This window comes from Indicator indicator, chromosome 5 (assembly GCF_027791375.1).
Source record: "Indicator indicator isolate 239-I01 chromosome 5, UM_Iind_1.1, whole genome shotgun sequence".
Lineage (NCBI taxonomy): Eukaryota > Metazoa > Chordata > Aves > Piciformes > Indicatoridae > Indicator > Indicator indicator.
The window spans coordinates 27,232,873-27,260,009 of NC_072014.1; the positions used below are offsets into that span (position 1 = coordinate 27,232,873).

General features: G+C 36.1%; 1 protein-coding gene across 1 annotated transcript; it reads left to right on the top strand.

Annotated features, from left to right (window-relative positions):
* Positions 1-253: 253 nt before the first annotated feature.
* On the top strand, positions 254-26,717 carry MAP3K2 (mitogen-activated protein kinase kinase kinase 2). The gene is made up of 16 exons (XM_054381242.1): positions 254-299; positions 614-732; positions 2,394-2,434; positions 5,245-5,344; positions 7,117-7,230; positions 7,811-7,910; positions 8,809-8,939; positions 11,870-11,949; positions 13,829-13,896; positions 16,053-16,148; positions 18,795-19,001; positions 19,692-19,840; positions 21,594-21,725; positions 23,456-23,585; positions 24,584-24,761; positions 26,492-26,717. Exons 1-16 carry the CDS (start codon positions 254-256, stop codon positions 26,715-26,717), a joined length of 1,917 nt encoding a protein of 638 aa, XP_054237217.1.
* The last annotated feature ends 420 nt before the right edge of the window (positions 26,718-27,137 follow it).

Below are 27,137 nucleotides of genomic sequence, written 5' to 3' on the forward strand. Positions count from 1 at the left end.
CAGTCCTGGACCTGAAAAGGTTCGTTGTGTTTGATTTTGTTTGAGTTTTTTTACTTGTTTCCTTGGTTGGTGTTGTTTTTTAAATTAATCTGGGTTGTCAGCAAATGCTTGAGCAATTGAGGTGGTGTTCCTCTGGGAGTTTGTGTATGCTTCCTATGTGCATGACTGAACCTGTTCAGGACAGAGGAGAAGTGATTTAAAAGTACTTGCCATTATCTTCATTATTTCGCAAGTTTTGGCAGGGTACGGAAGTATGATTTCTAGTGAACGTCTCATCTATGAATGCTATTTGGAACAAAGTAGGTAAACTTCCTCCTGCCTTCTCTGACTAAGGGGAAGTTCTGCAGTTCCATAGAGCTGTCAATCTCTGTTAAGACTTCATTTTTTTTAACCTGTTTAAGTGTGTTTAAGCTGTTTAGTTCCGTAAGCACTGTTAATGATAAATACAATGTTTGCAATGTGGTAGTGTTTTTTCTTAATTTGGCAGTTATGTATTGAAGTGTAGTATGGCCTTTTTGTATTTCAGAGTAGTGCCTGCTTAATTGTGAAATGAGACAGCAATGCATTTCGAATGTAATGGTCATTTTCTCTTATCTTGTCTTTCTCTGAGCAGATGAGCAGCAAGCTTTGAATTCAATCATGCAGGATTTGGCTGTGCTTCATAAGGCCAGTCGTCCTGTATTGCCCCAGCAAGAAACAGGAAAACCAAAGTCATCTTCACCTAAAAAACAGGTAATCTGTAATATCCTTACTAACCTATTGAACACAGAATGTCCTGCTGTGACTTCTATAATTATTTTTCTTGCTAGACCAGTGAGCATACCAAAATGAGCTATTAGTCTCCCCCATGTGCTGCCATTTTCTTTGTTCATGTTCTTAAATTAGCAGCAAAATCAAATGGTGGCATTTCAGATCAGATCATAGTGTATGCTTAAATGACTATGGTCCTGATAAATTAAAGATTATAAGTGTGTTTTGACACTATGTAGATTGATATTATGATGGTGATAATGATTATTTGATTGGTACTAGATTATTCAGACTATTCTAAAATAGCAAGGTATGCTATATCTCTTCTTTGGAATGCTTTAGGATTAATTTTATAGATATTATAAATTGCTGAGCTGTCGGCTATATCATATTAAAGAATGTCAGTGCAGCAGCAAAAACATACTTAAGCTCCTTTACTACATCTTTGGCCTTGATATTTTCTTTGTTGATATGCTGGATATGTGAGTTCTTTTCAGCTGTGTTTTTTTTCCTGTAGACAGTGAACACAAACAAAAAAGCAGTAGATACATAGTAGATAGGTTTGAGTAATTAGGTTTGGAGTAATTAGGACAGGATGTAGATTTGTACTCAAATTGTTGTAACAGCCCTATTGAGTTAACTGTTTGTTTATTTAATTGACAGTGCAATATTCCACGAAACTTCAGTTCGTGCAGTTTTGGTTTAACCTGTAAAGATCAAAGTCTTTGAGTATATTTGGCTCTTAAACTGTCAAAAAAGCAATGGCTACCTCTTCTCTTTTTCATTCTGTGCTTTAAAAGCTGTAATCATTCTGTTTATCACACCGGTGCTTTATTAGTGTCATATAAATAATTTCTGAGCTGTGACTTTAGACATTGTAGTAACATGCCTATGTGATCCAAAATGGTCGGAATACGTGTATGTTTGGAAAGAAGAAATGCAGTTGAGCCATTTCTGAGTTTACATGTGGTAGTGATGAGGGAGAAATACATGTTTGTCATTCTGTTTACATTTGTGAAGTTTGAAAGTAAATGCTTGTGAATCAAGTAATTATTTTGGAAAATACAACATTGTTATTTGGGTATAATCGCTGTGATTGAATTATCGTTTTTCCCCTACAGTAGTTGCTAATAGAATTTAATTCTTAAAATTAGGATTTTGCAAAACTATTTTATTTCCACATAACTGCATTTATAGGTATATTTTTTTCAATTGGGAAATTGATTGCATGAATACTGTCTTAATTACGTGTGTGGGTTTCTATGGTAATGCATATGAAATAAGAGATCCATTTCTTAAGCCTGGAACACTCAGCTCCAAAATGTACATAAAAGCCTGTTATGGTGGCTAAATCTGTCTGTTTGTTCAGGATGGAGAATTCTTTGGTAATCAGTTCTGCACTGGATTTGAAATAATGAATCTGTTAAAATATATTGATAGAAAAGACTGTGCTTACTTAGAGGAGCATCTGTCGTACTTCAGCATATTTTTTTGTATTATTTACACACTTTTAAGTCTTTATCATATATCCAAGCATACCTTGGTGTATGAGAAAGGACAACATTTTTGTACTTCATAAGGATTTTCAAGTGTTTTCTAGTGTAGGATTATTGAATGGATTTTCTTTATCTCTTCTCCTGCAGAATGATGTTAGAGTCAAATTTGAACATCGAGGTGAAAAAAGGTAAGATGGGAACACAGGAAACTGTCTTGGTTTTTAATTGTTCTAGAACTTTTGGGGGCTCCTATCATGCAGTTTCAAATAAACTGTTCATAGCAGAGTGTCTTGGCTCGAAGTTTAAATTTAATTTTGATCTGAACACAATTGAAGGAGAATTAATCTGTTCTAATTGGGGGCTCTAGGTATACAAAAATGTAGAAGTATCTTACTGTATAGCCTTGTCCCATGTAATATCCTTTGAGGACAGGCTGAGGGAGCTGGGATTGTTCAGCCTGGAGAAGATAAGGCTCCAGGTAGACCTAATAGCGGCCTTCCAGTACTCAAAGCGGCCCTACAAGAAGGCTGGAGAGGCACTGTTTACAAAGGCCTACAGTGATAGGACAAGAGGTAATGGTTTGAAATTAAAGAAGAATAGATTTAGATAGGATGTTAGGAACAGGTTCTTTACCATGAGGGTGGTAGAACAGGTTGCCCAGGGGGAGGTAGTTGAAGCCCCATCCCTGGAGATACTCAAGGTTAGGCTCTGCAGGACTCTGGGCAACCTGATCTAGTGGAGGATGTCCCTGCTGACTGCAGGAAGGTTGGACTAAATGACCTTCTGAGGTGCCTTCCAACCAAAACCGTTCTATGATTTTTTTAGCCTTTAGATCAAGGTTTTTAGCCTAGAATGATTACTCAGATCATTGCCACACACCTCAAATACGAGTAGACAAGCAATTATTTATCTTTTCTGCATCATGTGTATTATAAATGCCTGATAATATATTATTACTGGAATACCCAGAGGAAGAAGATCTTAAAGCTTGATATTGGACTGTACTTTGGAGGAACCAGTCTGAGAACTATAATATGAAAAATTGTTAGACTTTATAATTAGATTGTTTTCATTGATAACTTTGAATAATTAGTTAAAATTTATTTTCATTTTGTGTGAATATGTTCTGATGGTTGCTCAAAAGCTTTCCCAGAAGTCAATCTACAATTCCATGCAAAAGTGGTTTGTGGACAACTCATTTTGTCTGTCTTTCTGAAAGCATAAACCTTCAGTGTACCTACAGAGAAATGGTTATAGAATAAGATTTTTGAAAATACTTAATGAAAAAATAAATAATATCCTGGTCATGCTATTAGTCAATGAAAATGGTAAATTCCTTAGGTTTCATTCCGAAGCAGCCTTTACTTATTCTCTTCTGGGCAGCCCTTAGCATGATGTGCAATAAATCAGTGCATATCCATGCTGATTACTTTATGTGATGTCTTTTTACATAGAGAAGTAAAATAGCAGTAAATTCCCTAGGTAGTAACATTCTTCAGCTTCTTTCAATCCCTTTTCTGAAAATGACATGTAACAGTGCATCAGTAATGGTTAAGTGCTTTAAGTAATTTGGAGGAAACAAGTCTTTTCAGATTCTTTGAAAATTGAGGACTCTCCTACCGAGCAATTGCTTGTGAAATAAGTGGAAACATGAATTTAAAACAGGGAACTGTTCGCTCACTGCCAGTCTGCACAGACAGTGCAATTTTGCAGGTTATCTTGATTCACTTTTACAGTGGATTAAGTTAATTAAATATGAATATAAGCATGAAGTAAGTGTGTGGAAAAATACCTTTTCCAAGCTGTTATGATGATGAGCCTAGCTGTGTTTTGGACTGTCTCAAGTAACTTGAGCCTGCTTTCTCTGTACTGGACAGACCAGGATTGTTGCTCTGCATGAGTTACAATACTTCTGTTGCCTGAACATGTAGGTCTAAAGATAAAATAATGAAATTATGCAAGAAATAATAAGTGATGCAATGGCTTTCTCACTAGATTTTGAAAAGGGAAGTAGAAAAGAGAAGTGATGCTAGAATTTGTTTCGATAGTGAATGTAACATGTGGTGTTCCAGGCTTGCTAAACAAATCAACTACAGTGAGAGCGTTGGATTGTGTTGGGTTTTTAATTTTTTTTTTCCCCAAAAGAAATTTTAATTGGAAATAGCCTGGCTTCTAGCCTCCTTTTGGCGAGAAATGCTGTTCTCTAACCAGTGTACCAACTGAAATACTGATAAACGAGACAGTTACCCTTCACTAATTTTTCTGCTTTGCAAAATCTGAGTGCTATTTCTTTTTTGAATGTAACTCAATAGCTCAGTCACTTCTAAAAACTTGTTTTGTTTAATAGTGGTGTTTCTCAAATAATACACTCATTCTCTATAGTGAAAAGTCAGTTAAAGGCATTTGGGGCGATTTGTATTGATGAGACATTGAGTTAAAAGAAAATCTGAGTTGTTGACCTACAACTGCACCATTCTTACAGGAGCACACCTGAAGCACAGTCAGTGATGGACTCAGCAGTTTGAGCATGTAATTCATTATGGTAAAGATGGTGATGTTTAGTTACCTTCCTCAGATAAGATAGTCTCTTGGTTTTCCAATAGATGGGGGCTGTAGGAGTCAATCCTTTCTAATGCATATGCTTGTCAGCTTGTGGTGCTCCATTGTCCTAGTTTTCTGAAGTAGAAAATTGTAGAAGTTTCTAAGAATTTGCCTCTGGAATGGAGGCATGCAAAGCATTAGGTTTAAAAGCTGCATGTAAGCAACTGAAATAGTCATAATGAGTTTGAATTTTATGTGTGATTATCCCTTATAATTTTTCACTGCTCTTCGCTCTTAATGACTCAAAGTATGGAGAACAGGGAATAAAGCATAGCCTCTTATGGTCTTTTTAGTAATAAATTTAGTTCTAAGGTGGTTCTTAAGTAATGAATTACCAGATTTTCAGAAGCAGTATACACACCAAAAAAAAAACTCTATAAATTAAATTGTGTTTCAGGATCCTGCAATTACCAAGGCCTGTTAAACTTGAAGATCTTGCCGCTAAAGCTAAAGTTGCTTTTGGACAGACTATGGATTTACATTACAGCAATAACGAGGTAATATTCTGTCCTCTAAATTCTTGGTGACTTGTACTTTGATTATTTTAAGGCTGAAATTTACTCTCATGAGCAGTGAGAACGACTCCTGTGGCAAAACCCCAGATTTCTAATGTGTGTGTGTTCTCAAATGTCTAAGGCTAGTCTAAATTAGGACAGAGAGGAGATTCATAGAGTGTTTTATGAGGAGTGTCATATCTTGATGAATTATGTCTCAGACTTGATTTGGATTGGGTAAATTGTCTTCCTGCTCTGCTGTGCTCTGGTTGTGTGACTTCAGGAGTGTTTTTATCTCTGCGATTTGTAGTGTTTGTAAATGTGAAATAACATTTATCCTTTCTTGTACACCTTTTTTCAGTAAGGATTAATCTTGTTAGGCAATAGCTAGAATGCTGCATTCTAGCACTATTTAATTGCAGAACTAGGCTTAACTGTTGGTCCTTTTAAAGTGACTGGTTCTTGGAAACAGAGCTACCATGTCAAGCCACTTATGCCTGATCAATATTACTTCCAGCTTTTCCTTTAGAAGCAGAGATGGAATTGTTAATAGGAAATATGTTTATAAATGCAGGATGCGTTCTTAGGAGTTACTTTTGGGTTTTTGCCTTTAGTCAGCAAAGTGCATGGAGGATTATTCATGTGCTTGATTATGGACAACATAATTGCTGTATCTAATCTGCATCACTGCAGAACAAAACGCCTGTAATTACTGTTTGTTGGTTACTCACTACCTTACTAGGCACTTCTATGAAACTGATCCTCAAAGTGAAGAATTCCAACAAAAGGCTTTTGGAAATAGGAAGGTCAGAAAAAATGGCCTTTTGTGATGTTTTAGCCTCGGCTACATCCTCTAATAGGTTAATTTTTTTTATACATTTGAGCAGGTTTTTTGATTGTCAACTTCTGTACTACTTGGCAAGTCATCCTATAACTTTTCAGAAATGTAATGATGATAACCTGGTTTTAGCATTAAAACTGCAACTTAAAATGAACAGTATGCTCATTTGTGATCAAGACTTCTTCCCTCATTTCCGTTTCTTTTTGTACAAAAATACTATATTTCAACTGATGTTGTACTTGAGCATCATTGACTGAGACTATTTACAAGTAGAATAGATTTTTTTTTGCAGTCTATATTTCATTGTTCCTTTGTTACAAGCAGAAGTTGTAATTTGCTTTCCTGAAGCATGCCCAATTTTAACTGTAGTAGAACTCGGCGATCAAATGCATTTTAATGGCATAACATTTTCTGTTCCGAATATACACATATACCAAGTTAATTAGATCCATGTAAGATTCTAGTGAGAACTAGAATTGTTCCATTTGGATCACATCATGCCTGATACACTTCCTTAAATTCTGTTTTTCGAGGGAGAAATTCTGTTAGTGATGCAGCTTCAAACATAGTTGTAATGTTGTGAGATACAAAACCATGCTGTACAAAATAGGGCTTATTTTTATTTACTTCAGAGACTTCCATTAATTTAGGAAGGACATTAAGTTGTACATAATGTAAAATGGTTGCTCCTTCATTGTGAAGATTTGTTCTACCATGCTATATCTGTTGAAGGCACCTGCAAGAACAGTTAAGGTTGAACATCAGACATCTTTATACAAACTTGAGGCATCATTTAGTAAATTTTGTTTTCAAGTTTTTTTGAATGAAAGGAAAGGTAGCATCGCTTTATTTGTTTCTCTGCACTTGACACATTTCGTTCTTATGTTCAATTTCAAGCTTTTTTTTTTTTTAATTCTTTTCCCTTGTCTTGTAGCTTGTAATTCCATTAACCACACAGGATGACCTGGACAAAGCTGTTGAACTGCTTGACCGTAGTGTTCATATGAAGAGTCTCAAGATACTTCTTGTAATACATGGAAATACGCAAGTATGAGTTGACATGCTAAATGTCTTTTTCTTAAAATGTCATCTTAAAGGTGACATTTTTCCAATTGAAGATATTACTGGTTGCTTCTTGACTTCATTTGAAGCATCTTTTAGCATTTTGTTTTAACTTTTTCCTACATCCTGTTCCTCTCTTTTTGTTTGTTTTCCCTTTCATAATAGGATGATTATTTGATGCAAATTTGAGAAGCTCAAACAGAATTTTAAGTAACTGTACTTACTTAGAATTGTTCTGTAAGCCATACATTGGTGACACTCCTTCATGGCAAGTTGCGTGCTTGTCGTAGCAAACGATAGCAGTGGACTGTAGGCTTGAGCTATTTTAGCATTATTTAACACATAACAGCCATGATATTGATAGGATTTGCATACTAGTACATATTGAAAATTATTTTAAAATATTAAGAATGAGCTACTAAAATAGATAAATTTTTATATCGGTTGGCAAACTTCTTTTTGACTGCTTGAAAAAAAGAATATGCTGTACAAAGCCTAATAAAGTTTGCCAAGTATTTGCATTGTCTGAGTAATAACTGCAGTTTGTCATGTGTATGCATTTTCAGTCACCCAGTGTAAATAACATGGAACCCTTGCCCTCACTGGAAGATTTAGATAATACAGTGTTTGGTGTGACAGACAGAAAAAGGCGACTGTCTGTAATAGGTAAGCTATATATGTCAATAGATTTAATTGTAATAAAGCTTCTTTTCTAGTATTCCCTTCATGAAGATCTTGGTCTCAGCGAAGACTGTTTGAATTTCTCTTGCTTATCAATGACCATAGTAGAGCTCGCACTCAGTGGAGTGGAATTTGAATTTTAAGTCGAAGGTAGTTTAAATATATATAATATAGAAAATTAACCACAACAAATAACAAGCAAAGAAATCTATGTGGAATTATTTGAGACAACTGATGAGCATCTTAAAATGTTGATGCTAATACTCTCCTTACCGAAATGTCTCTTTGTTTATATGACAATGTGTTTTCTTGCTCAGTTTAGGACTCCTGTATTTTTTAGATCTTACTTTGCTTAAGATACTTACTTTGGCATTGATACAACCTTTTTGCTTATTCATGTTTGAAGTTAGTGATGTTAATTTCCAAATTTAATTATGAAACTAGAGACTTTAATGAATAGTTTTTGAGATACTTTATTATGCATTTATTTTGAATAGAAGTATTTGTGTTCTTGCAAATATAATATTCTACAAAGAAAAAGCTAAGTTCTCAGGAGTTGGAAAGGATTAGTTGACATGGATGGAAGGCTCTGGATTTTTATTTCATTTCAAAAGAAGAAATATACCCAGCTAGATGTGTGGGTGAATTACATTTCTGTTCCCATGTAGTGAAAATTCTTGTTAATGCTATCAAGGCAACACTGCCTGAAAATTTTCATAATTCTGGGATTACAGATTTTAAATGCTATATGTAAGGTTTATATTGCTTAAGTGTTTGGGAATTTTTTAAGCAATAAGTGATCTAGGCAAGATCAGTACCTTTGAACTATTTGATTAAGCCTCCTGGGCTAGTGATGACTCTGACTAGCCTTTTCATTCAAAAGGTTCTAATACACGTGATAGGAGTTCACCTCCCCCAGGATACATTCCAGATGAGCTTCATCAAGTGGCCCGAAATGGGTCCTTCACCAGTATCAACAGTGAGGGCGAATTCATTCCAGAAAGTATGGATCAGGTAGGTGTGTGTGATTTCTTAAAAATAAAGTTTTTGTTAGGTTGATTTATGAAATACTGCTGTTCAAGAAGGATGTACATTTATTAGAAAGAACAGCTTAAAAAATACAACACTAGTGAACATGGTCTGTAAGAGAAGGCTAATATCATAAGTGTGGTGCAATCTTGTAGAACCTGTTTTTTTTTCCCCTCTGTAAGTCTCTTCAGTTATTTAAATACGATGCTACAAGAAGAAAGATAATATTCTTAATTTCCATGGTAGTTGAGTTGAGGTAGCAGTAGATATAAATTACAGCAAGAGATGTCTACTTCAGAAAGCACAATCCCCTTTATTTTAATGAGAAGGATATGGAAACAAGACCAGTTTTACAGCCTTCTCAGGTAATTAAAGGACATTTTAAAGAAGAGTGTGGATTTGTCTGAATTATTTGGACTCAGCTGGTACTGTGTTGGAGTAAAGGCAAGGGGATGGCATGGGCCTGGCATAAATAAGCTCTGAAATACTTCTTACAGTCATATTTTTGTGCAAGGAGCAGAGATAAACTATTTTGTCCTCCTTATTCACCTGCATTATTGGTGTAGAATATCAGCATGAATAAAAATCTTGTGTTTTGAGTATCAAAATTGCACTTAAAACCAGCAGGAAAAGATAGAGGAATATAATAGGTCACAGAATTGGCAATGGAGAAAGATACTTTAAGGAAGGAAAAAAAAATTCGTGCTGCATACCCAAATCACTTCAAGTGCTTGTTGACATTGGCACTGTATTAACAAATGGCAAGAGGCATTGGTTTTTATGAGCTGACTAAATGAGATACAGATGACAGAATAAAAATATGAGACAAGGAGATTGTGCAATTTATTGCACAATTTTCATGACTGAACTAGGAATAGAGACTGAATCTCTTGATTTCCAGACTAGGGTGCTAGTCATTATCATAACCACGTGGTCAAATCCTTTTGGCCTGGATGATGTTGGTTTTGGTCACTGACTGGTCAGTCAGATGATTTCAGAGGCCAAGGATGCCATTTCACTCTAGAGTATTTAAGAAATGTGTAACCTGTCATGCTGTGTTATCTGTCTGTTTCATAGGAAGCTTGGTTAGGAGGAAGCTAAGCTAAAGACCCTCAAGGGCCAGACTGGGGTGCTGGGAACTCACAACCTCCGGCTCCCTTCCCCTAAGCTGCCATATCACCTTGACCTACATCCATCACAGCCTGCCCCACAAAGACAAGAAGGAAATTTGGGGGTGCCTTGCTCTATCCTCCTGTTGATCTGCCTGAGCAGAACTATTCACACTCTTGATGGCAGACCTCACACCTTCTCTACAGAAGAGATGATGGGTTGAATAGAAGTAGGTCATTGTCTGCCAGCTGGGCCATACTGCAGTCAGCAATAGAGATAAGGAGTATGGTGGTAGGTGGCTTTTTTCCCTTTCAGAACCCACTTTTTAGCATGAAAAAAGGAATATAATTGCTGTTCCTGTGGTAAATGTTGTTCTCCTAAAGCGTCTGACTTTACCGGCTCCTCTTTCTGGACACTTATTAATAAGATGTTGATTGATGCTCAGCAAAACATGTCCCCAGGACCTTTTAGATGCATCACAGACCATAAAAATAGGAGGGGTAACTGTGTAACTTACATCAAAAGACTGATGTCCAACTCATATAAAATAGCAGATATTATATAATACACTATGACAAACCTTATTTTAGGAAGGAGCTCTTTTTAAAACAATAGATGAGCTTTCTGCCCTGTTTTTCAGAGGCAGGCTGGTAAAATTGTCACAGTAAATAATTCAAAATTTCTGTTTCCGTGGCTGAAAAAGAAATCTGCAAAACATTTTAGACTGCTTTGCTGCAATAGAGAAGGGAATGATGTTTGTCTATCATTAAACTTAGGACATCAAGGGTAACAAAATGAGTGGCAGGTGATAAAGAGAGTGCTCTTGATTATCAGTCTCTGGATTTTTAACTCTGCATTAGAATCGGAGAAACAGTGAAAGGTTTGGTGGTTTGGTTTCATTGTATAATAGATCTGACCAAGACAGTTTTATGACCTCTTCTGACTGATACATGGCATATTTCACACAGCTCATGAACATTGGTGGCTAGATACTTTGAACTATTTTGGAGAAAAGAAAAAAAATCGTAACAGATTATGAAATACAAAAATTTTGTTTTATTTGAAACAGAATAATTGTTTGGGGGAGAAGGGAGAGTGTTTATACACTTCAAGCATTCTCCCATGTTCTCCTTCAGTTTTCCCTTTACTTCTGTTTAAAAATTTACATAACTCCCTTGGACTCCTAAGTAGAGATAAATGCTTTAAAGGTTTTTACAGTATTCGATTTTTTGATTTCTGTTGTTTTCTTTGAAGGCTGGTTGGCCAAACTTAATCCACTACAGACACTATATAACTTGTATACATCACAACCTGTGTCATATCTGAGATACTGGGTTTTTCCCCCAAAAGCCACTTTTTTTTTTTAATGGTCTTACTTTTTTCATCTTTTAGAAGCCTTAATTATGTTATTTTATTAAGCTGCTCTCATGCAGATACTGCTATAGCATTAAGAGCCAATGCCTTGTACGGGAAGAATGTGGCAGTACACCTTACATACAAAGCATGAAAGAGGATTAAATACCTTAACTATATTCTACTTAGATGTGAGAAAAATTATGGAGTCCTTTCATGATTTCAGAATGCAATGCAGGTTCAACTATGGTAGCTAACCTTTCTGTAGTAATTAGTATTTCTGGGGTATTTGGGAGGTTTTTATGTTGGTTTTTAGTCAGGTGGGGTTTTTTTGGTTTGGTTTGGGTGGGTGGGTTTTTTGTTTGGTTTGGGTTTTTTTATTAGGTGTTTCAAAGCAGAAACTTCGGATTTGTTTTAAAACAAAAATTTGAACTTTCTCTGTTATGTCTTAGATGCTGGATCCATTGTCATTGAGCAGTCCTGAAAACTCCGGCTCGGGAAGCTGTCCCTCACTTGACAGCCCTTTAGATGGGTAAAAATTACTGAAATTCGTTATTTATCATAATTAAATTGCATAATGTATCAGTTGTAACATACAATAACTCTTCAGCAATAGCTATTGCTGAACTTCTTCCAGAAATTCCTCTGTAAGTTACAGAACATTTATGAAAGCTTATTGAAAGTTAATTGCTTACTAATGCACGGAAAATAGAAATAGCTCTCTTTTTTCACAAGACAAAAATTTAGACTTCAGATCTTACCAAATTGTACTGAGGTTTTTTACTAACTTTTGCCAGTCTTACATACATGTGAAGTATATTCCCTGGCAGTGGGCTGGCCCATCAAATTTATTTCTTAGGTACTGCTATGTGAAGTAAGCTTCCCTTTTCCGAGGTAGTGGGTACCTAATTCAAGAAGGAGAGTAAAGGCTCCAACAGAGAAGGAGAGTAAAGGCTCCAACAGACAATCTCCTTCTTTTCTTTGCAGTTACTGTGTGCTCCTCTCTCCTTGTTCTTGTTTCAGATTTTCAATTTATTTTCCTTTGTTTGTAGCTGTCAGTTAGCAAGGGGCAGTGTGTACACTGGGGAGTCTGGAGACCTGTTAGGAGATACATGTACTTTGAGAGGGTCACTGTCCACAGTTGCTCAGCCACCAGGTAAGCCAAACAGAACATACTCCTGTTTGGCTTATGGTTGGTCAGGCAAATAACCTTGGGTCTTATGTTATGCAGATAGGCTGATGATTTATTTGGAGCTGCTATACAAGTAATACTGCTAATTAGTAGAAAGGTAAAAAGTTGGTAATTGTTGCCTGTGGCAATTAATCAGAGTGATACTATTCCATAGTACCATTACATTTATGAATATGTGATTTCAGTATACAAATACACTTGGTCTAACAAAAAAAATTTGAGTTAAATAATGAATCTCCATTTCACAAGCAATAAACTATAGACATGAAAAGTATTTTGTGGTTGGAGTGTGATAAATTATATAAAAAAACCAGTGTTTAACATTGCTATGTAGGATAGAATTTCTACTAAATTGGCAGAGTTTTAGGTTTTTCTGGGGTAGGGGTAACTGACTGATGTTTCTTCAAAACTTCTTTGGGTTGTTTTTTATTTATTTTGTTTATCACTTCGACTTAGTTTGTTTTCCTTTCTTTTTTTTTTTTTCATTCAAATATTTCCTACAAAGATGTAGGTTTTGTGTCTCCATTTAGCTTCTGTTACCCATTAGAGAAATTCTTACCAGAAAAAGGAGGACATTGTTTTGGTATGTTTATGGAAATATACTGTAATCGGTTGCTCTGACTGGCAATCCCATCCATGCCTTTTGGTGGCTGGGAGTTACATACCAACTGTAGGTAAGAAACAATGTGATCATGTAAGAACCAAAAAATTCTTCATCATTCTGTAACTCAATAAAATTACACTCTTAATCCTGTCACTTTCATGGAGAGAAGAGGAATTGTTTTCAGACATTAAAAGGTTCTACATTTCTTTGGTTAAAACTTCCTCCAGAGTTTTTGTAGGCTGTACAAGAGATTTTGCCAGTCTGTAAAAAATCTTTGTGTATAGCCATAAAGGTGTTAGACATAACAGTGCTCCTTTGTGGCTTTACTTGTCATAATTCATGTTTTTACTAATATCATTGCTCATTAACACAGTCTGTTGCTTTTCTACTACATTAAACTCAATAAGCAAGCTTTTCTGTTGTTGCTGATCTTGCATTGTTATTGATATCTGTTAGATGTGATTTTCAAAATTGGGTTCCACAATTGTAAACTGGTGCAGCAACTTGTACAACAATAAGTTCTCATCGGTCATAAACAATTTTGAGACAGTAAGATAAAATGTTTAAGTCCAAGATTTAACAGTTTTTAGATGCTGTGCATTTTTACACTTTCAGAGATAACTATCCCAAGTCTCGGATGCCGAGAGCACAGAGCTATCCAGATAATCATCAGGAGTTCTCAGGTATGTAAAATCACTGGACATACTAGTTTTCCAGAACACTTCTTCTGGCAAATAATAGGGCTTGGAAGGGATGCTCACATTGGTAAGTATTGTATTAACAAACTTCATATGGTAGGAGAAGGCAAGGCAACAAAATCCAATCCAAATGCGTATGGTAAAAGATACAGTGAAATGGAAGATCTTCCAAATGTTTTTTTCTAGATTGTTGTAACACCAGTGTGAGTGTGTGGTGTAATGCACCTGCTTCTCTGGAAAGAACAAATGATGCAGTGAGTAGGTGTGCACAACATTTTGTAAAATCACACTAATACCCATCTCTAATTTGATACATAACCTTGGTAAATTTAATCTCAGTTAGCAGCTAAGCCCACACAACTGCTTGCTCCCTCTCCTGTAGTGGGATAAAAGTGAGAAAACCTGTGAGTTGAGATAAAGACATTTTAGTAAGTAAAGCAAAAGCTGCACATGTGATCAAAGTAAGAAGTTAATTCACTAATACCCATCAGCAGGCAGATGTTTAGCCTTCTCCAGGAAAGCAGAACTTCATAGCTAACAGTTATCTGTGAAGATAAACACCATAACTCTAAAAGTTTTCCCTTCCTTCTACTTTCTCCCAGCTTTTACTGCTGAGCACAACCTCATATGTTATGGGATATTCCTTTAGTCAGCTGTCCCCCTTCCCAGCTGCTTGTGCACCTGGCCTATTGGTGGTGGAGTGGTGTGAGAAACAAAAAAAGTCTGAATGCTGTGTTAATGAAGTTCAGCATCTCTGTATTATCAACACTGTTTTGGTCACAAATCCAAAACATAGCAGCATATGAGCTACTGTGAAGGAAATTAACTATCTCGTCTGAAGTCAAGGCTAAAAAATTGAAACTTCAATTTCTCCTATGTGAAATGAGGATCACTTTAAAATTCTCATGGCTGCTGTAACTCAAAGCACTACACAGAGAAAGGATGAAGGAGAACTGTATGGTGTGCCTGTAAATTAATCATCACCACTAATGTTGTTTTCATATGATACTGTGGCTTGAATCCCAGCCCTACATGGTTCAGGATACAAAGTACAATGAGTAACTTTGTAAGTGCTTTGAAGTGTTTCTCGTGGACATACCTCACTAAAGAACTCACTACCTCACTAAAGAATTTTGCTGTCGAACAACAATCAGCTTCCAATGAACTTGAGGTGGTTTGTGAATTTTGGTCTATTTACTCCCTTTGAGCTGTTGCTTTTCTAGTCTGTAGAGGCCTACATTCCTTGTGGACAAGTAATTCTGTGTCTTTGGAAAAATTTAAAATTACAGAGGTGATCAGCTTTACTAAATGATTTCAAATGGAGTAGACCACAACTTTGTTCAGTATATCTTAATGATTTATCCCATTTCATTTGCTTCTTTGCCAATACAGAGAATTCAACTACTGCCTTATTGGAACACTCTTACCACAAACCTTTACGTTAGTCTACACTGAATTTCATCTGCCATTTTAATATCTAGTCATGTCGACTCCTAAAGGCGTTCTGTAATTCTTCTCTTGGCTTTATTTCTCAAAATTATTTTGTCATGTCATGGTTCATTGTTCTATCCAGAGAATTCATGCATAGTTAAACTTCATGAGTTGTAGCCCAGATTCCTGTGGAACTCTTGACCATTGACTCCCATCTTATATACCTGTCTTCTAACTAATTATTAAAGCATGAGGGGACTTTTTCCTTTATCTTGTGAATATTTTTCTCCTTCAATAATTTTTAAAAGAGGACCTATTGAGTCTGTTTTGGTAATTCACCAGTTTTTCATGTTTATGCCTCTTCAAATTTTATTCTTTGTAATATCTTCTGCCAATTTCCTTCTAGAAACTATGTCTAAAACTGGAGTAATTAGACACGCTGCAGTCCTCTGACATTCTTTTAAGCAAGAGGTTGCAAACCACTTCAGCTATTGAATTCTTGATCCTTTGAAATGTTTGGCTAAATGTCCTTTTAGTTCTTGTGATTTGTTAAGATTTGTAGCCTTTGTTTAAACCTTTTTTGTTCTGATGCTTCAGCTTGAAGCATATCCTCTGATATGTTCCCCCTTGTTTATTTACAGTACCAAACTAATTGATTTAGTATACTTTGTCACATTTTAAATTTTGAAACGTGTGTTTTTATTTTCTAGTAGAGTATGATATCCCGATATTTGAGAAATTTGGAAAGGGGGGCACATATCCCCGAAGATACCATATTTCATATCATCAACAAGACTACAATGATGGTAAGTGTGAATGCTGCCAAAGTTCTACTTCACTAAATCTGCTGGGGTTTTTTCTTAAAAAGCAAAGAAGAAAATTTAGAGTATAAAATCTTTATGAATTAACATATTGAAGAAATTGAAAGCTTGACTTCTTGCCCTAAACTCACTTGCTAAACTTCTGACGGTTGATAAAGCTGCAAAGTGTTTTACCTCTGGTAAAGTTATGGATTGCAGAATTCATGACTCATATGCACAGCTCCAAAAATGTTCTCTACCTTTGGCTGTGCACAAGTGATACAGTAAAAGCTTTTGACCTTTTCCTATCCAAAGTAGGTATGTGAGTTAGTTTGTCACTCCTTGTTTTACTTTTTAAAGCCCTCCAAATACAGTGGAGTTCCTATGAGCAGTTTCTTAGATTAAGAGTAAATAAAACTGAAGTGTGGTGATTTAAACCGAGAACTGATAATTAGTTGGTCAAATCACTTGTTGGAATGCAAGACAGCACCTACTGATGTGGTTGTAGGACTGATTTGCACAGTAGTAAAACTGATATGGATTTAACATGCTAGATTTCCAAAGGGAGGGAAGAGGAGCAGCTGAAGGATTGTCTCTCTTGAGCATGTTGAGTACGAGTTAAGAAGCATTAAGAAGAAATTTCTCCAAAGACCAGATGATTTCATTTGCAGTACGGAATGAGCACAGGAATAAATGCAATTCTGTTACAGAAGTCATAGAAATACCTAATTGAGGCACTGCAAGGCAGCTTTGGTCCAGTCCCTTGCTCTGCGGCAAGATTGAAGAGGGAAAAATCTTTTACACTGACTTCTAGGTAAATTCTAAACTGACTTTAGAAGAAAAGGTACTAAGCAAGTTGTGAGAGAAAGATGTCTTTTTCTTCAAAATATTTTTTCCTGCAAATGAAAGTAGTAAACAGTTACTCCATTTCACTGTTAAAACACAGTGAAAAATCAATCCCTGCTCATATATAACATCATATACACATCTGTTTTCTCTCTTTAGTTTTTTTCTTTCAAGTTTTAAGCCCGCCTCAGACATTTTTGAAAGGCTTTTTTTTTTTTCTTTCCTTTCTTCTCTTCCCTCTCCCCCTCTTCTGGTCTCATCTCCATTTTTGTAGTGGCCAACGTCAACCCTGGCTGGGGCTTTTCTCATGGCCAGTTGGTAACATAACCACAACTCCATACATAATAGACATGTTGATACATTCCAGAATGACACTTGAGACTTTTTATTCATAGTCACCCTACTGACTGCTGTTCAGTCTGTCCGCTGTTACAGTTTGTACATCCTTTTCTGCATTCAGTCAGCCAATTACTTTACACTTAATGGTTTGTGCATTTGATTTCTCTTTTATGTATGCTGTACTTTCTTACTGAATTTCATCTTATTTCTGAACCAGCTCCAGCTTACTGATGCCATTGTGAACTTTGATTTTTATCTTTAAATGAACTTCCACCCACACTTAACTTGATGTCATCTGCAGTGTTTTGGTGTGTTACGTTTCATCATATATACATCATCAGATAAAATAGTGTATGGAAGTGGACTGAAGGTAAACTGCTGTGGGTGTCCACTTAAATTATCCTCCCCTTTGGGAAATCACTGATAACTGCTCAGAAGCTGTCTAGGGCATACTCTACAGAGCAAGGTGGTGTGCGCCACACTTCACTAGCTGGTTTATGAGAGTTTCCTGATAAAATAGGGAAATTGGATTAGCTATATGTAACAAACCCCAGTTTTGAGTGGTTTTTACAACCTTACCTTCTCAACGCTTTATAAAACTGTTTAATAGTTTGTTGCATGTCTGTCAGAGAATTCAAATTGGCCAGGCTAGTGCAGAAATATGAGTTTACATTTGCAAATAAAATTTTATGCCTTCTTCAGTTCCCTGTGAACTCCTCCATTTTAACACCTAATGAATCAGACTTCTGCAGCTTTTTCTATGAGTTCTACAGGATGAAACTTCATCAAACATTGCTGACATAAAAATGTTCATATAATCTGAATATATTAACATAAATTGTATTAGTCATCTGCTTGTAATTAACCTTTTGAAGAACAAAGCCTTTTTCCTTATTCTAATGCTGTAGCCATCTCTGAATTATGCATTGTTTTTTGATTATTATTTCACTTTTTCAAATATTGTTTGTGGTCTTACTGTTGATTCCAAGTTTAAGTTTTCTCCACATTCAGTTCTTAGTAGCTTACAGGATGACAGTGCCAGCATGGGCACCACTGAAATATAAACATACTTATCATTCTCCTATTTATCAGAAATTTGGTACTTATGTCTTAATAGAGCAATAAAGGTAGAAACAGGGCACTTACCTTTTGTCTCTCACAGCCCTACAGACTTCTGGAGCTCTTTGATAACATTTCAGAAAGGTCCCAGAATTTCATCCCATTTTCAGTCACTTAAATGTAAACCAGTGTTTGATTCAGTCTAATCCTTACATACATCTGCAATTTAGTGCTTGTTTTCTTTGAGGGGGAAAGTTAGGCCCGTAAATTTAATGATCACAACATCATATCATAAGCTGTGGAAGACTTGAAGTGCATCGTGTGGAATTCATAAAATATTTGCATAGATACACTGGATAGCAGTATTTTTTTTGGTAGTGTAACAGAATTCTTTGTATATCATTGAAGGTCGTAAAACTTTTCCAAGAGCCAGAAGGACTCAGGGGAACAGCTTCCGATCTCCAGTTAGTTTCAGTCCCACTGATCACTCGCTGAGCACGAGTAGCGGAAGCAGCGTCTTTACACCAGAATATGAAGACAACCGAATGAGGAGAAGGGGAAGTGACATAGACAATCCTACCTTGTCAGTTATGGACATTAGCCCACCCAGTCGCTGTGAGTTGAGGCATTTTGTGAACTCCACTGTAAAACTGTTGTGTTTCAAGTACATCATGTCAGAGCTGTGCCATCAAAATACATGCAACTGAAAAACACATTTTTACCTCTCTGATAGGAAAAAGTCAAGACTGTATGCTCATCATTTTGTTTCGTTGCTTGCTGTGCCAAGCTTCATGTAGATTTTCATATGGAATTTGTATCTGTGATAACAAAACACTGTAAAAGTATTTTTGAAGATTTGTTAGACTCTTGAGGTTAATACTTAGTTTCACTAAATTCAAGTTTTCTGATAAGTGGTAGATGTCTAGTTATCCTGGTTAATATCTGTAGTGATGTTTCAAGTACATTTTGTAATGACCACAGCAGCTGGTAACATTTCAATCATGCCTCAATTTAAAAAACGTTAAGTGCGTTTAACATGCTCTTTCTATTTTTCAGATTAGCTGTTGCTGGTTGTTTTAAGTAGGTCTATCCCTACCTTACATTATTTAGTGAATAAGTAGCTCATGTTTTCCATCTTACAGGAAGTTTTATTGATCTGTGTAACTTATATGGGGAGGTTTAGGACACAATCTCCGTTGTGAAAAATGTAGTCTTTTTAAAAAGTTATTTTCTGTGTATTCCAGTTTTTCTTGATCAGCTGAATAACAAGCTCATTTGAAAACCAAAACATACTTATATTTTCAGCACCACGAGCTCCAACTAACTGGAGACTTGGTAAATTGCTGGGTCAAGGTGCATTCGGCAGAGTATATCTGTGTTATGATGCTGATACCGGAAGAGAACTGGCTGTTAAACAAGTTCAGTTTGATCCTGATAGTCCAGAAACCAGCAAGGTAAGCAGTACCAAAGACAGAGTTTGTAAAGGGTTTCTAAATTTAAATGGTATATTCCAGACTAGACTTATATTCTTCTCCTTGAACAGGATGATGTATATCATGTTTTCTTGTCCTTGTTAGGACTCCTGTTTTGTTAGTACCTCGGAGAATTTGTTTGGTTACCTGATTTTAATGTTACATCCCATTTTTTAATTTTCACACATATCCTTATGCAGTGAACGTACACAACTCAATTTGCAGTCTCAGTATCTAAAATTAAACAATCCACTATTAAGTGTGCTTTGAAACAGATAATTATTTATACTTATAGGATTAGAACAAGCTCCATTTATGAACAGAAAAATTTGTACTGTGTTCCTGATAATAAATTCTTGAGGATAATTTCTTTGGCTATGAAGTCAGTTTGAGATTCTCTCTTTCTTTTTTTTTTTTTTTTTAATTTAATCTTGGTGGGGTGGAATTTTTTTGTTTGATACTGTTATTTGATACTGGGTCAGATACTGTTATTTGCTGTGTTTCTCTCTTAAAAGCAAAAGTTTCATTGTCAGTTTATTCTCTCTAAAATTGAACTCGTCCTTTAATACTGGACACTTGAGGAGAGAAACTATTTTGAAGTAGCACCAATCTTCTATTTTTTTTTCCCAAACCATACTTGCTGCTTTTTACAGGATGGAGAAAGCATTATTACTTTTCCTACATTAGGACTGCATTCTGCACTTTGGGGAGCAAGGCTGGGGAAACAATGGGTGTAAGCATGATTGCAGAATTGAGTGGCTAACAGTTATAGTTGCTGCTACTAGTACTGTAGGATTAAGGAAAAAAGCCATAAATCATTTGTGCTGTAGATTTCTAGTGTAGCTGTTCTTGCTACTTCTCTAAAATGTAACAGAAAACTGATGATGCTTTGGAAGTGTTAAATATTAAATACCCTAGTCTCTTCTGTAGCAACAGTTTTGTGATCTCACTTGCCGTAGTATTTTGTCATGTGTGCATCTCAGTGTCAAAAAAATCCATTTTACTTCTAGCCTCAAAAGCGTGAGGGATATCAGTAACAGTCTGTAATGGATAAAAGCAAGTTTTGATTAAAGACTTCTAGGGGACACTTGGAAGCCAGTTAAGTTTAATTTGTGATGTAGTTGTTTTCCAGCATCTTCCTGTACAGTCTTTACAAAATTTCCTGTTTGCAACATTTTCAGTATTCTAGAAAGCTCTAGTGAAAGCACAGCATGTGTTCATCTTTTTGTTTGTTGAGTTTTATTATCACAATATCAAGTAGTTCTCAGAAGCTTTTTTTTTTTTTTTTTTTTTAAGTATAGTCTGCCATACTGGAAAAGTTAACAAATAATGGTAATTATTCCACTACAAAGATTTAAAGATTTTTTTTTTAACTCAGTTGAGGGTTGTGACATGTTGCATAATAATCACAGATTTCATACACATACTGATACCTACTGTGCTCTGAAAAAAACACAGCTTTCAAGTAAGAGAAGAAATGAAATAGCAGCAAAATCATCCCAAAGTCATTTTATATAAAAGCCATAGGATTTTTATTCCCCTCCATCCAATGGTGATATTTGCTTGTTATAAAATGTATGAACTTTACATAAGCTACAGAAGATATTTTGTGTTCGTAGTTTCAACAACCCTCAATAGATACATACTGTCCCACTTTAAAAAAATGTTAAAAAAATGTGAAACATTATTACTATTCTACATCAAGCATGGTAAATCCTGTCTGTTTTCCTTTTAGGAAGTAAATGCACTTGAATGTGAGATTCAGTTGCTGAAAAATCTGCTGCATGAAAGAATTGTTCAGTATTACGGCTTTTTGAGAGATCCACCAGAAAGAACACTCTCTATATTCATGGAATATATGCCTGGGGTAAGCGAGAGGGCCAGTCCACTTCAGTGATCATTTCTACGTGATATGATGAGTATCCAAGCAGACAGATTTTGCAGAAGTGCACACAGATGTTTAAAAAATGCCCAAGTTAAGAACAGTGGCCAAAGATGGCTAGTGACAAGTGCTTACAGCAGCCTGTCTTCTCCATTGCTTGTTGGACTTTTCAGAAATGCAGTGGTTTATACAAGAGTTCTTTGATTTTGGCACAAGAAGTGCCTGGCGATGTCTTTGAAAAGGCAGCTATAATTGTATCACCATTTATAATTGTAGCAGTCATGTTCTTCTCACAGGCTGTGTGTTTTGGTGTTTCCAGGTGATGCCAAGACAAGAAGACTCGTATTGTGAAAAGCAAAAGCATTTATTGCCTATGTATAACTAAGCAAAGCACTAAGCACAAGCAAAAGCAAAGCAAGAGCTTAAGCATAAGCCAAAGCCTAAACCCTACTACTCTGTTACATAGTCAATTTATATACTTTTCTAATACAGAGCTGTCACATCCCAATTGGCTATCCTTTCACTGACATGGGTCTAAGCAAAGCATACAATAGGTTAATACTGCCAAACAAGCTTCTCAACATATCCAGTCGTCTCATGCCTAGTCTCTCTCATCAGTTACAAGGTGTTTACATTCTTTCCAACTCAAAGACAAAACTTAGCCTTCTCAAAAGTTGTTCAAAGGTTTGCTATCTTCCTACAGGCAGCATTTTCATTAGCAAACTCTTGAATTTTCCTGAATTTTAATATTTCTTTTTGCCATGCATCAGCTTGTGCTGTTGTGTAAAATGTAGCTAAGATGCCTGTGGGAATAAATGGATACAGAAAATCTTGGTGCTTCTTTTTTTGGCACTTAAGAACATGCTGAACTTCATTCAGGTCAAAAAATGGTAAACTTTCATTTTCTCAGCAAGTGGGGCAAGTAGAGCTACATAAAATGTGCTCATATAAAAACAGAGGTTATAGCTACAGGGTTTTATTTTACTGTGAGATTCCACAGAAGAAAAGTGCTGCTGGTGGTCGGTTGTTGGTGAGGTTGTTTTCTTTCTTTGATTGGTTCTGATTGTTTTGGGTTATTTTTAGGTGAGTTCTGGGCTTTGTTTTGGAGAGCTGTTTGATTTTTTCTGGTATGTGGAGGACAGTGTCACAGAGGCGTTTTGTAAATGTGTGACAAAGCCAAGTTCTACAAAAATATTTACGAACTCATTAATATTTGATTCGATATTTGAGCCAAGAGTCGCTTACCTTTTAATTTTTTTGTAAAGGACCGTCTTCCACCATGTGATGCTTTTTCTTGACAACCCTTTATTTTTACCTGAGTACAAACTAACCAGGTTAAAAAGCATCTGTTTTGTCTAAATTCAGCATCACCATTGAACCATCAGAAAAGCTGGAGTGATGTTTCAGGAAAAGTACTGCTGTCCCTTTTTTTTTCTTTTTTTTTCTTTTATTTTTGGTATGTCACACTGGACCAAAAATGCATGGCATTTTAGAAATTAAGAGCTTAACATTTCTGTGTATGACTTCTGTCCAGCCCCTTTTTTTATCAAAGTTTTTATTTTTCCAGTGGAGGTAAAACTGTATCTAAATTGACCTAGAAAAATATTGCAACTTTAAATATCTCAGGCATAAATCTCTTTGAAGTTCAACTGTAGTAATAGCCCACTTGTGATTCTAGACATGTTACAATATTTTATATGTCTTCTTTGCCACAGGGTTCCATCAAAGACCAACTGAAATCATATGGAGCACTCACAGAGAACGTGACCCGTAAATACACACGGCAGATTTTGGAAGGAGTTCACTACTTGCACAGTAATATGATTGTCCATCGAGATATTAAAGGTAGTGATAGTTCTGTGCACAATTCAGTGCTCTGTACTACAGATTCTTTCCCAGACTTGTGTGAAACATTAATGTGTAATTAAGCGAAATGACAAATGATTGACTTAATGAGATTGCATTTCGTCATTTATTCTTGTCACTGTTGAGGGGACAAAAATAAACATCTCTGTGGTATTCTAGCAAATGTTGACGATGTTTCTGTAGTCTTGGTCTGCAAAAAAAAAAAAAAACACATTTTAGTATTAGTAGTTCTGAATATACCAAAGGGTGATATCATTGCAAACAGTGTGCAGATGAAAGTGTCATGACTCAGTGTAATTTTTTTCAGAGTTTTACTTTCATCAGTTAGATAGAAATTACCCAGCACTTCACTGATACAAGAAATGTGTGGCAGAGGTAACTTTGCCTGATCAAATGACTCAAACTTCCTCCATTTTACTGCTAGGAAACCTGAGGAAACAGACATGTTTATTTTTGCAGATAGATACAGATGCCTTGCAAGTGCTGCACAGGCAAGTTATGAATATGTAGGAAGATGGTGATGTGTAAAATAGGTGTGTTAAATACAAGGCTGTTGTATTCCCTAAAACTTTTACCATTTCCCTTTTGTGTTGTATCAATAGTGCTTTGTTCCAGAAAAAGATGAGGTATCACAATCAATTCCTACATGGTTAAGCAGACAAGTGATTTGAACAAATCTGTTACACAGTGTGAGATTTTACTTTAATATAATGACATTTTCAGTTATGTGGAAACTTTCCTGTTTCTTTTTATTTCCTTTGTATGTCACACTCCTGATTTCATCAGGAAGGCTTTACAGAGTGACTGGCACTTCCCAGAAAAGGCCTAGGATGCAAACCAATGTCTACAGTTCATTATTTTCTGAACCTCAGATAGAATAATAGGAATGAGCAGAGAAAGTAAATTCTTTGGCTTGAAATACTAGGCTGATCTTACTTTGTTTTCATGAATATAACACCATGTTCCCTCCCTTCTAGGAGCAAATATTCTGCGAGACTCAGCAGGCAATGTGAAGCTTGGAGACTTTGGGGCCAGCAAACGACTGCAGACTATCTGTCTCTCTGGTACAGGAATGAAGTCTGTCACAGGAACTCCATACTGGATGAGTCCAGAAGTTATTAGTGGAGAAGGGTACGGCAGAAAAGCAGACATCTGGTATGTTTAAAAAAAACCTCTCTGCTAAAAGGTGTCCTTTCAGAAGGGACTCTTTCAACAGAGTGTAGATGTTTGTTATCTAAAGTTGGGAATGTTTTGTTCTGAGGTTTAAGCTGAAGAAGGTGGAAAGTGTGAGCATTGACTGTCATGGCTGGAGAGCTTAACGCTGAATTTGGGAATTTTTCATTTGGCAATTCTTCAGCCTATCAATTTGAGGATCCTAAGAGAATAGTGTGAACCAGCTTTACAGGAAGTTAGGATTGCCAGACTGTTTGTAAATCCTGGAGAGTGAAAGCAACGTGTGAAACTTTGAAGCCTCAATTGTCCTGTAATAGAACTTTATCACTGAACTACCTTTGATGCAAAACAGAAAATTAAATGCTGATCCTTTAATTGATGGACACATAAGAATGAATTAGCCAGTTTTAAATGGGAGGCATCCAAAAATAATTCGGTTAGGTTGTTACTAAATATTTAAGAATTAAGAGGGGAAGGTACTTTTAAAAAATGAATCTTAGTGATACATGATGTAACATGACATTGTCTAACATAGCTCCAGCCTAGTTTTTAGCAATTTAGACTCCTTGCACTGCAGATTCTGTGAACACAGAAACACAGGCAGGCCATGCAGATATGCAGTAGTAGTAATACTGTGTTTAAAGTGAAACCACATTACATACAACCAACAGAAATACTTTTAATGTCAGGGAAATTAATTTAACCTATTCAGATCACTTAGTAATTGTGCTGCTATACTTGAATAATAGAACAGCCTGAAATGCCTGTCAGACACTTGATTTGTTCAGCTTTTAAGTATTTGCACCAAGGTTAATACATGTTTTTGATGGAGAAAATCCTGGTTAAAACTAAAAAAGACTGAAATTTTACTTTTGTCGGTCAGTAAATACTTATTGTGTAAAGAAAGGTACCTCTGTCTAACTGCAAAACTTTTGGCAAGCATCTTGAAAAAAATCCCAATTTTCAAGAAGCTTTGTAAATTATTCCAGCCTTTGTATTTTTCATTATAATTTTGCTTATTATTGGAAAAGGCTGATCTTCCAGGACTTAGGGAACAGAGATTTTTCTGACCATATGAATGCCCTTCTGCTTTTCTCAATCCTTTCAACATCGGTTTTGTATATAGAGATTGCCAAACAAAATTTTAAGATCCTAAACAATCGAAGTATATTTTTAGCATCCTTAATTAAAAGAGAAAGACACCACTGAAGCATGGTTTTTAAACTTCTCAACTGCCATGTCATGTTTGCACATTGTTCATTTTTAACAAACTAGCAATTTATACGCAGCATACTCAAAGCATTCCCATTACTTTGCATTTCTGTCTGGCCCTAGCAGGCAAGAAAGCTCTCAAGTGCAGGTTCCTGAAGAGCTGGGGTTACAAGGGTTGTGCAGTGCTCTTGGCCTCTATCAACCTGCTGAGCGCTGAATAGCAGCCGTGCCATAATGCAGTTTGTATTGCCTAGAGAATCGTCTAATCATGTCTTCAGTGAGGTAGTACCTTTTGGCCCAGTGAAGATATAGGTTGTGATCTCTGTACCTTTCAGAAAATGTGTATTGCTTTTCTAAACCCCTGTTTTCCACTGAAGTTGCTCTGTGGAGTCCAGTGAACACTATTTATGGTATTTTAGTCACTCTCTGATATTTCTTGTTTTTCCTAGAAGGGCATGACTGTGTTGTAACCTGCTGTTTCACTTCTGCCTCTGTTTCAGGAGCGTAGGTTGTACAGTGGTAGAAATGCTCACTGAGAAGCCCCCCTGGGCAGAGTTCGAAGCCATGGCTGCCATCTTTAAAATTGCCACTCAGCCAACCAACCCCCAGCTACCACCTCATGTCTCTGACCATGCTCGGGATTTCTTGAAAAGGATTTTTATCGAGGCCAAGCTGCGACCATTTGCAGATGAACTGCTAAGACACACGTTTGCACACTATCACTAACAGCCTGCCTCAACTCAGCTTGCATCTACTGCATTTATTTTCTATTTGACTGCACTTTTATTTTTATTTTTTACAAAAAAAAAAAAAAAGAGAAAAAAGACAAGAGAGAGAATATTCTCTTGAATCTTTGTTTCACTTAGATTGTAAACAATCTAAATTTTGTATCTAAACCAAGAATCTTCTGTCCCCTACTCCCACCAGAACTAGAACTTTTCGTTTCTATAATGTACTGATGTGGTTCATGTAGATAAAGCACTTTAGTACATATGTGATCCTTATTTAAAGGGGAAAAAAAAAGACAAGTGTTTGGACAGTCAGGAACTGTGTGACTTTTTCTGACACCGCTGACTGACTCAGGGTGCAGGGAAAAATAGATGTGCAGCTAAAGGACAAGAAGGTTACTTCTCTGTGATTCTTCTT